Raw genomic sequence first — 12,055 nt, forward strand, 5'->3', positions numbered from 1 at the left:
ACCTACATTTCATTTCTTTTCCTATAGGCATAAGAATAATATTTTCTATTACATAATCCTTTATTGCGCAACTTTATAGAACTACAGCTCCCTTTAAGACACAAACTTCTTTCTCCCAATAGCAATCCTTTGATTACAAATAAGTGAAAGAATTCCATTAGACCACCACCTTCCAATTTTCTGAACATAATATAATTACAGCATCAATAATTTGCTTCTTTCGGATCCCCATACCGATGTGTAGACAGTTCTGATTGCTTACTTCTGAAAATTTTGTTCATGCAGAAGTACATTATCTTGTACACAGGTATGCAGCAATTGACAGGAACTGCTTTGAGTACACATAAAACTTTCCAGCTCTCAATTTAACACACAAAGCACTAACAATGAATGGCAAATAAAACATCTTGTGGCTAAAATTTTAATACAGTTCTATGTAGAATGTCAACAAATGGTAATTTACAAGGGAAGCAAAGTACCTGAAATGTTATAGCACTATAAAAATGTAAGAATTTCATCATTTCGATCATTGTGCACCATTCCTGGCATATAGCTATATTCAACAAGAAGGGTATCAGTCAAGTTTAATGCCTTGTTGCAACAAAGGCTGCTTTAGCTGCTGTTTATGGGTTTAAGGAGACAAAACATTCAAGATCATCAGTCTCCTATTTGTGGCACAACTTTACTAAAAGAAGGAATGAGTTGATAAGAGAGATCCTGAGGCAGCATTTTTTCGTAATGGAAAGAAGTGTGGGAGGTAAAAATTGGAGAGGAACATCAAGGCTTGAATACAATAAGCAAGTAGATTGCAGTAGCTATGTAGAGATGAAGAGTCTTGCATAGAATAGACTAGAATGGAGAGCCACATTTCTGGACTGAAGACCACAGCAACAACAACCTTCATCTTCTTCACCACCACCACCACCACCACCACCATGCTTATCACATAAAATGTCTTCTACTAAACACTATCTGTTTCATAGATGTGGGGCTGATCATCATCTAAATTACTTTCCGTTTCTAACACTACACTTGTACAAACTGAATCATGTCCATCACACATTATAAACATATGAAATTAGTACAGTTTGGGCACTGTATTAGAAAGAAAGATTTACAAAGAAGAAAGAAAGACTTACAATATCCTCTACTCAACCTATCTTTGGAAAACTAGCCTATCTTTCTAGAACGAGATTCTCACTCTGCAGCGGAGTGTGCGCTGATATGAAACTTCCTAGCAGATTAAAACTGCCGGACCGAGACTCGAACTCGGGACCTTTGTCTTTCGCGGGGAAGTGCTCTACCAAATGAGCTACCCAAGCACGACCCATGCCCCGTCCTCACAGCTTTAATTCTGCCAGTACCTCGTCTCCTACCTTCCAAACTTTACAGAAGCTCTCCTGCGAAACCTATCTTTGTCACAGAAAGGGGTAAAATACGCTGCTGTAAAACTCTTGGATAAATTACCACATGAAATAAACCGTCTGACAGACAGCAGTAACACTTTTAAAAATAAATTAAAATCATATATCCTTGACAACTCCTTCTATGCCACACATGAATTTTTGAAAAGGAATAAATAAATCTATAAGTACAATATATATATTTTGTGCCATTTAAGGGCATGGGGTAGGTAACAAAAATTTTAATCTTAAAAAACTTCATTCATAATGTGTGCATTTCTTATGCACTAGACATGTTCTGCATCATAATGGTTACAGTGAGATTGATCAAAGGAACATGTAACTAACTAACTAAACTGAATACAGCTGTAAAGAATGAGCTCGGTGTTATATGAGCATGTGAATTTTGACTGGGATACTCTATATGTAAGTTTAAGCTACTTTCTGTATACACTAAAATGTAACTGTGTGAGATGACAGAGCTAAACCTAAAAATGTTTTAAGTAAGGGACATTTCCCCAAGTTGAAAAGCTAAGCACTAGACAATGTTGTAGCCTTCTGTCAGAAAGTTTGCATTGTGAGACGATTTACCATTTACCACAGGGAACACATGTTGGATCTAAGTGTGCTGTGAAATTCCAGTGAGGGAAGAGATCAGTGTCACTTAACTGTGAGCACCAAGTCCCACTATAAGGAGCTTAGCAAGGTGAATAAAGTGGGTCCTGTGCAGGAAAGTCCTAGGAACAGCTTCCTGCACACGACAACAGTCTGCTGTGGACAGCTTAGCATCGGCCTATTGTGCTCAGCTGGAGCTGAAAGTGCTTTGTGGTGCAGGTATGCCAGTGTAGCTATCGTTAGTGTGACCAATGTGTGGAAAAATGACACATGCATGAACTGGGCATTAACATAAAACACCTAAACTTGAGATTCCAGAGAGATGGAAATTCTGCTCAGATATACTGAATAACTTGTGACAACATGCAACAGCATACAAAATTAGGTACATCGTTACCATTATCCAACTATGTAAAAGAAAAATCTGTGCAAAATTCTTATGCAAATTTCTATCTATAGTTCTAAGCTAAGGAAATGGCACAGATGAAATAAATTATCAGTTGTACCACACATTGCACTTTGGTAATAACGTAAATCTATAATTTCATGTTGCTTAACTGACTGGTTACAAAAAGACTATCTCAGTGATTTTGAAACATTATGTAAAGCATCATTCAAGTAAATAGGCCAATTTGCCCAAAAATTGTAAATTTAATATTACATTAGGCTACATCACTAGTGACAGTGTGGCTGGACCAGAGGCAGTAGAAAGTGATGGCTGATGACAGGCTAGATAGTTACAGTAGTAGAGGAACTTTCAAGATGGAAGGGTTGGACGAGAGTTTTTTCCTTGGGGGACGAAGACGTACACTTCGCCCTGGGAAATAAGAGTGTGGACACTTCATCTTGAGAGATAGTGGAATGAACAGTTTATGCTGGAAGATGGTTGGTGATTTCATGTGAGGACAGTATAGATAAGCTGTTCATCTTAGTTTATGGTGGTATGCAGATGAGCAGTCACAAACTACAAATTCTACGAGCGAAGTAAGTGAATGGCTTAGAGGATTTTGTGAACTCTTAAAGTTTTCAGGTGCTATGATAAAAGGTGTAGGAAATGAACTTTGTTATTCATTTAGTGGGATATTAGTGAAGCACTGTGTGCACTGCCTCCCAGAATGCATTGCTATCTCAACTATTTTTAGCCAAAAAGGTGTTCTTTTTTTTATTTTTTAGCTACAACATTTTCCAGTTTAATCTGTTACATTGACTCCACCTATTTAAATTCATTTTATGCTGCAGATAATAAGCCCTGAAAATAAATTTGATAAGAGTTACTTTAGGAAAGGAACTGTTTTGTACCTGTTCATGATTTGCCCCTAGGTAGTTATTTTTCATGCCAAAGACTTGATTTCAAATCCGACCATGATCTCAAGCTCTGTACCCAGTGTGTCAAACTAATTTATAATTTATTTGTTGAACAGAGGGTGTTTATGAATGGTCCCAACTGACACGTTCAGTGAGCATAGGTTTCTAATCCAGGAATTTCATAAAATGTGACTTACTAAGAGGAAAGTAATTTAGCCAATATATTACGTCTACAAAATTTCTTCCGCCGTTTTGCAACAGATGGCAGTAGCGGCAAGTGTTGGTGCAGTTGGTAGGTTGAAGTGTAATACAATAAGCTGAGGCATGGAAGATAATATTTTCTCTTCATACTCTTGTGGCATTTTCTGAGATATTTTGGTTTTCTTTCACAAGGTATGTCCATAACGCTACATAAACTTCTAGGGCCAACTAACTACACCCTTAAAATCTGTTAAGTCCCACTGTGGCAACAGCTTACAAGCCTGTATTTGAATAATTTTTTTTATCAATTCCAATGCCATTTTGACCGTGTCCTTAAATGCATTTCAATACCTCATCTTCTAGTTTTGGACATTTTGCATTCAGTCCTCTATTTACACATTTAGTCTTCCTTTTTTTTTCAGTTCTTATTTACTAGCCCGCCAATTGCCAATGTTTTTTTTTTTTTTTCTGTTGGTGGAGGGCCAAAATGCTGCTCAGCTGCTCTGTTTCCATATTCTTCTGGATATGCTATTACTTTCAATTTATAGCCAGCATCATATGAGTACCTTTTATTTTTTTCCATTACAAAACTAGTTACTGACAAAAATATTGTACTGCTACCAACAACACAAATCATTTTTATTGAAGTTCACTGGCACCGTAGACTGCAATAACGCATCATAAGCTAGACAGTCTTCTGGGTTTGTGGTGGCGAGGCGGGCGGGAGGGAGACGGTGCAGTGCTGCTGCCGGTTGAATCCAATGCTGCCAGACAGAGATAGGTTTGCTGCAGCATCAAATATATGATGATTTTTACAACTGGCAGGAATTTGAAATCAAACACTGGATATTTTTATATTAATTTTGAATATACAATGTACCTGAATTTTGGAGGTAATTTTTTGAAGAAACAAGTGCATCTTATAGTCCGTAAAATACGGTACTTAATTTGGAAGAGTTACAAGGAAGGACAATTAAAGCTATTGTTGTTATCTACCACAATGCGTTGGGATGCATATGGCAAGAGTTTAACTATTGTACTGATGTTTGCCGCATTACAAACAGAGTCCATATTAAGAACTTCTAATGTGAGTTAAAAACTTGGAGAGATGCTCTATCATTTGTCTATTTTCTGTATGTCTTGTACTTTTCGTGCAGTCATATTCTGTAACCCCAGAGGTATTTATGAATTACCCTGCACAAACTTAAACCATTCACAAAATTTTCAGCATTTTATGTAAAGCAATCAATACATTCCACATCACAGTGAGATACCACATACACAATCCAATGAAAAAGTGATCAATTAATATAATGGGACACAGAGTAGGGAATAACAAAGGCAATAATGATTACAAATTGATAAAATAATTTCCAGATAAAGTAATGTGGATTATAAATTTTTTACAAGGGCCATTTCACATATACATTAACAAATGCACCAAATTATAAAAATCTCAGAATGTTACTATTTTTTACCTTTAAAGGATGTCTAATATCATCAACAGCCACTGCACAAAGCTCTTTAACAATAATTGAAATCAGTCTTGATAAATAATCTGGTGGTGAACTGGCATGGATTCCAAACAAACCGCAAGAGGTGTATGAGTGATTAAATGCAGAACACGAAAACATCCAGTGATGCCTTAAGGAAAAAAAGAAGATAATGGCAGTTAACATTTTAACACATTTTGTTGATAGAAACACCTTAACTAACACAGAAACATGTACCGAAACAACAAAGCTATGAGCCAATGATAACATAAGCTGACACTACAGGAGGAAGTGATTATCAATTTTTACATTAAAGGTACAGCAAATTTTTGTATACCTTCATATTTTCTGGAAGTAACTTCCACAAAATATCAAAGTATATAAAATACTGTCACAAAATTTCTCAAAAACAAAAGAACAGCATCCATTGTGCTAATTGAATTCCAAACAGGATTCTGAAGTATTGTTCCCTATCATGTACTCAATATTAGACATAATACATCATTAGAATAGGTTTTCTTTTTCCCCCTTTATATGAAGGCTGGCAGGAGAGCTGTAAATAATCATCATCCAGTTTTGAAACCCATTGTAAGCAGTTCAAAATATTGGCAACAGCCACTCATTGTGTTTTCTCCCTCATGATGACAGCCTGTTTCAGGCCTTTTTCCTCACATTTTATCCTGCTTGCATACTGAATTTCCATATGGGACTCTTTTGCTTCATTTAATTTTTAATTCAGTTTTACTTGTCAACTTTTCACTGGTACTGCATGCTGATGACACAAGTTGTTAGGGGTAGTTTGTAGCAACATGTGGTTTTCACCTCTCAGTACCTAACCTATTCTTTCATTATTGTAGAAGTTTTTCCCATTACATGAATCTGGTGTTGACTAGGGGAAGGGGAACTGATTTTTGCTCAGGTGAAAACAGAAAGAGATTTCACACACTTTGGAAGAGCTACCAGTAACTCCTCAGAAGGCACCTCCTATGCTAGCTGACCACACTGTCAGGCGAGCCTTTCAGGGATTATCCTCCTGGCTCAGCCTCAACAAACAAAGAGAGGCAGTATGGAAGACTGCTGTCTTCTATGGCAGAACAGGAAACCACTGGTGGAAGGGGTGAGAACTCTGCTTGTTAGTAACCTTTGGGTGGAATCCTCAGCAGTCCACTTGCCATTGTCCTGTTGTGTGTGGTCTCCAGACATGTTTCTTCAAGCAAAATAAATAGCCACTCATGTGTCTGCAAATTTGCAAACTTAGCTGCGCAAAGTCCAACAAAGTTTCCAGAATTTTCGACAAACAATTCAGTACATGGGAATGGGGCAATACTCATTTCCCATTTCCTTATGCACCTATTTCATTAGCAGATACATTTTTAACTTTATGGACCTCTACATCCCTGATTGGAGGAGCCCTTAGGTCCTTTCTGGGACAGGCTAGAAAAGATTGTGCACAGTGCCTTTCCCAGGTGTGAAGGAAAGCTACCAAAAAGTTAAGACAAGGTGTATACATGAGTGAGGAAAAAAATTCCTGGATTTCCCGGTTAAAAATACACTTTCTCCCGGATGAAAATACACTTTTCCCATGTTAAGTAACAGTATACTTTTCCACAGAACTGTAAAATTTATCAGTCCTTTCAATGGCTGTGGTTTTATACACAGGCATAGAATTTCCCAGCACTTTAGAAAATGAAACTCAGGGGGAAAAACTCGTTTTGGAAAGATGTCTGATGTGCAGCAACATGTACACTGCATATTTTCGTATTACAAAAGTATAAATTCGAATTCCACCAAACACCGTATGTTACTTTCTGAAAGACTGAAATCGAGATTGCAATGCACTTTTGTAAGCAAGTGATCTCGCCAGCCGATGACAGCGGATATTCAGAGCATAGGACACGTGATGTAGTCAGCCAATAGCAACATCACGGGTAAGTAGCGCAAACACACAAACAGGAAAAGGTAATGGTTTAAAGTAATATACATAGTGTTGCTACATGAAAAGAAAATCTTTCACGTATAATAATGGTCTCTAAGATTAATAAGCTGCAAGAGAAGCTAAGCTTTCACTCATAATGTTGATCTTTTTTGCGCGTGTTACACTTTAAGATACATCTCACAAATGTGGCAGTAAAATTTTTAACAACGACATAAATGTCTGATTTTCTGGGCTCATAAATATTCTAAATTGTCATCCTCAAAGATTTGATTTTTGAATGAGAGTCAAAAGTTCTGTGATTTAAGACATTCATCGGACATTCGCACACAGAGTTCATCTTGCGTAAAAGGAAATTTACTTTGAAAGCAACGCTTTTCAAACAACCATTCAGAATATTTTTCTGCGACCTGTTAGAAATAGATTCTTTCCAGCAGTTGCCAGAGAGCGCCAGATAACAGGCGTCACTGCGCTTGCGCAGCTACGATGATGCAGGAAGCCTGTAAGTTCGTACGTGAAAAACATTAAAAGATCTTACATTATGTCATAAAAGAAACAAGACATTAGAGGATACTCCAAGAGCATGGGAATTTTGTGAACCGTACTAAAAAGCATAATTCCGCTTAAAGTGCACATTCATATGTCCAGATTCAGATGCAAATTTTCTTGGAGTACCACTACTGTATTATCTCATGTTTGGTTCTTTATTATGGCATAATGCCATACATGCTAGATGATGGAAAGGTGAACTTGAAATGCAGCAAACAGTTGAAACTAGCCAATAGTTTGGAATTTAACACTTTGTTTCAAATAAATTGACTGCCTCAGCAGAAAAGATTAATGAAAGTCAAATTTCTTTAACAAACTGACAAAAATAACTTCATTCCAGAATGAGATTTTCACTCTGCAGCGGAGTGTGCGCTGATATGAAACTTCCTGGCAGATTAAAACTGTGTGCCCAACCGAGACTCGAACTCGGGACCTCGGTCCCGAGTTCGAGTCTCGGTCGGGCACACAGTTTTAATCTGCCAGGAAGTTTAATAACTTCATTGTTCTGCAAGGTGGTTAACGCTTGCTGTCAGAAAGGTGGAAACTAATAACATATTTCACTACTACTACTACTACTACTACTACTACGTGATCAGGCCCAGTGGACCGCACGCATCTAAAAGTTTCCTCCTCCACTGTATTCTGTCCATTGCTGCTATCCGCCATCCATCCACATCTACTGACACTTGGTTTAAATCTTCATGGAGTCCATCCCTCCAACGCTTCTTGGGCCTCCCTGGCGTCTTTTTCCTGTAGGTGTGAAATTCAGGAGCTTCCGAGGCCATCTGTGATCCTCCATCCGGGCCACAGGACCGGCCCACTGCATTCATTTGGCTTTGACAGTTCCTGCTATGTTGGGCTGCTGGTATAGCTCCTCAAGCTCTTGGTTGTATCTGATCCTCCATTCCCCTGTATCTGCATCCAGAACCGGACCAAAGATCTTCCGAAGCACTTTTCTCTCAGAAAGGAGCTTATGGAAGCCCTGTTTCCAGATACTCCATGTCTCACAGCCATATAGAACAACAGGCTGGATCTTGGTTTTGTACAGTCAAATCCTGAACTGTCTGGAGAGATATCTGGACTGAAGCAGTTGTGCTAGGCTGTGGTAAGATCAGTTTCCTGCTTGTATTCTGGCATTGATCTCTGCTTCACATGACTGAGTTCTCAGTGAAAAGTGCCCCTAGGTATTTGAATTCATGCACCCTCTTGTAGGACTGGTCCCCAACCTGCAGTGATTGTAGATGACCAGCAGTCTGACAATGACCACGCGTCGTAACGAGGTACTCTGTCTTGGCTTCATTTATGTTTAGCCCAAATTTTCTGGCAGCCTCTTATAGTGCTTTGGTCATTTGCTCCAACTCCTCTTCCGACCTAGAGAGTAAACAGATATCGTCTGCATAGGCTAAGTAAGCCAGTCTTTTTCCTCTGATTTCAATCCCTTCGTTCTCTTGGAAGGTCTCGCGTACGATCTTCTCGAGGGCAAAGTTGAACAGGATAGGCGACAACCCATCTCCTTGCCTGAGTCCTGTCACAATTTCAAATTCCTCAGTTACATGATTTCCCATCTTCACCTTTGTACATGTTTCGTACAGACAGTTCTTTATCAGATTGATGAGTTTCTCTGCCATGCCAAACTCCCTTAAATAGTTGAGTAGGCTCTTGTGATGTATCCAATCATAGACCTTCTTAAAATCAATGAATAAAATGTATAAATCTTTACCATATTCACCCAGTTTCCCAGTGAGCTGCCGGAGACTGAAGATGTGATCTACTGTTGACCGTCCTGGCCGGAAACCTCCCTGGTACTCCCCAATCACCAATTCTGCCACTGGCTGAATTCTCTGTATGAGGCAATTGGACAGGATCTTATAGCAGACGTTAAGCAGAGCGATTCCTCAATAGTTGTTACATTTCAGTTTGTCACCCTTCTTATGTATTGTACAAATCAGAGCTGTTTTCCATTTCTTTGTCTTTCTTCTTTGGTCCATATTGCCTGTATCAGTCGGTGTATTTTTTTTCCAAGTTTCTCTCCTCCTGCCAGGATCATTTCAGCCTGTATTCCATCTTCACCTGGACTCTTATTCTGCTTAATGTGTCTGATTCTGGTTTTTATCTCATCCAGGGTAGGTGGGGGATAGTCTGCATTGGCTGTAATTGGGTACTGGAAATCAAATTGCAGTTCGGGTTTATCACAATTTAGCAGCTGTCGAAAGTACTCTTTCCATCTCTCAGCTATGTCCCTACCGTTTGTCAGGATCTTATCATGGGAATCTTTGACAAATTTCTGCTTGGCCTGGTGACCTTTGCAGAGGTACTTCACCTTCAGAAACATTTCCCATGTCTTTTGTCCTCTGAAGTCTGTTTCTGCTTCAATGATGATATCCCTTATGTATTTCCTCTTTGCTCTTCTCAGAGTTGCTTGTGTAGTCTTTCGGACCTCTTCAAATTGTGATTTGCCCTGTGCCAGATTTGTCCCCTTCGGCAACTTGTTCCTGGCTTCCGTCCTCCTTTCCAGGGCATCTGCACATTCCTTTCCAAACCAGATCTTCTTGTCCACTGCGTTTCCCATGAGTGTTTCCTTTGCTGTATCCCTATCTGAGCTCTGGATTTTTCCCCACATTAGTTCAAGGTCCTGATTCGTGTCCATTTCATTGAGTGATTCAAAGCAGTTACTAAGTTGCAACTGGTATCCGGTCTTCGGTTCTTCATCTTTTAGTTTCTCCACATGGTAGCTTTCCACTCTTTTTAACTTAGGCCCCTTTCTTCCTTTACACTGTATGTTTAAAAGGCCTCTGACCAGGAAATGATCATTCCCACCTTCGACACCCCATGCTGTCTTAACGTCTAACACCCTTCTCTTGGATCTGAGATCAATGGCAACATGGTCTATTTAGTTTATAGTTCCCCATCTGGTAACACCCAGGTTCCTTTATGTATGTTTTTCCACAGGAAGTTTGTGCTGGAGATGAACAACCCTAATGATGTAGTGAAGCTGATGAACCTAACCCCATTGTCATTGCTTAGGTTGTGTAGACTGTGCCTTCCTGTTGTGTCTTGCAATATTTGTTCTTTCCTAACCTTGGCATTCATATCCCCAAGGAGGATCCTCAGGTGTCCATTTGGTATAGCGTCCATCACTGCCTCTAGCTGTGCATAGAACTCGTCTTTCACTTCACTTTCGCTTTCCTCCGTGGAAGCATGACAGTTCACAAAAGTCGCCTTAATATGCTTTATGTCTAGTGTTACAACAGATATTCTTGGGTTGACTGAAACGAACTCTGAAACAATAGTGGCCAAAGCCTTACTGACGCAGAAGCCAGTGCCTAACAGATGACCTCATTCACAGGCTCCATACAGAATAGTACAGTTTTCAACATCAATGCTGCCAGCACCCTCCCACCGGATTTCTTGCAGTGCAACTAGGTCTAGTTCGTACCTCTGAATTTCTTTGACAATACTGATTGCAGCTCCTGTCTTGTATAGACTCCTTACATTCCACGTTCCAAGTCGTATACAGTTTCTTTGCCATTGACGTCTTCTATTTTTGTCAGTAATGTTCCGAGGCTTACTTGCAGTCTTGAAAGCATGTTTAATTTTTTACAAAGAGAGGGTGCTGGCCTCCCGTCCAACCTGCGGTCTTACCCTCACAGCTTACAGGATTGCTGGCTTTTCTTAAGGGGTGGGCTCCCCTCAGGAGTTGGGTTAGAAGTGGGAATAAGAAAATTGCAAAGACACCCTTGGGGCTCGAAACCTAATACCATAGGGGTCAAAAAAGCAAGAGTTGGCCAAGGGAGGCCGACAGGGAAGGAAATAGGAGGAGCCTGACACAAGTAAGTGGAAGCAATGTCAGACTCAGCTCAGGTCCCCACAGACACCACCCATGTACTTCTAGCTGAAGTCCCCTTCCATAATTATGTGAATGTATTTCAATTCACTTGATAGCTCCCAGCCACAGAAATCTGTTTTGTTTTCATTTGACGTGAGAGCAATAAACGAAGAGGAAACAGCAAAATCACTTAACGTAAACATGGGTAACCTGGAGACTACCACCTCCCCAGTACAACTCAGACTGCTCTGTGCATCAGGTCCAGATCTATGATATTTCTGAACTGGGGCAATATTAGATAGTGGCACTTCCCCTCCCTCGAGCGTTTGAGGTAGGATGCCAAAAACTTTTAAAAAGTTGACTTTTCAAAAATATCTTCGTTTTGTAGTGCAGATCTTTCTGAAGAGCCTGATATATAAAACGTATTTATTCGAGGGAACATAAGACATGTTATTTGGTCTTAGGTGTGACAAAGTGCAGTGCCACGCCTCTTCACAGCATTCTTCCATCGCACATCTCTGTATTTCGCTCTGTGGAATTCAAACGTGTAATATTTTGTAATGGGTGCCATCAAACTATATTCAGGCCAGTGGAAATTAAAATGTCCTGTGGTGCCTCTCCTGCTCCCAGTCGGCCAGTTTGACATCATACCCCTCTTTAAAAATATCTCTCAATCAATACTGGATGGGATTATTTGTAACAGGCAGAAGAAGAACTCTTCAGAAAATTT

At 39.6% G+C, this 12,055-nt stretch overlaps 1 protein-coding gene across 1 annotated transcript in view; it reads right to left on the reverse strand.

Annotated features, from left to right (window-relative positions):
• LOC126184758 (mitochondrial-processing peptidase subunit alpha) overlaps positions 1 to 12,055 on the reverse strand; it is a 110,404-nt gene that overhangs the window by 13,356 nt on the left and 84,993 nt on the right. The window contains exon 9 of the mRNA XM_049927305.1: positions 5,003 to 5,168. Within this exon, the coding sequence (XP_049783262.1) occupies positions 5,003 to 5,168 (166 nt within the window). The remainder of the gene's footprint in view (positions 1 to 5,002; positions 5,169 to 12,055) is intronic.

This window comes from Schistocerca cancellata, chromosome 4 (assembly GCF_023864275.1).
Source record: "Schistocerca cancellata isolate TAMUIC-IGC-003103 chromosome 4, iqSchCanc2.1, whole genome shotgun sequence".
NCBI lineage: Eukaryota > Metazoa > Arthropoda > Insecta > Orthoptera > Acrididae > Schistocerca > Schistocerca cancellata.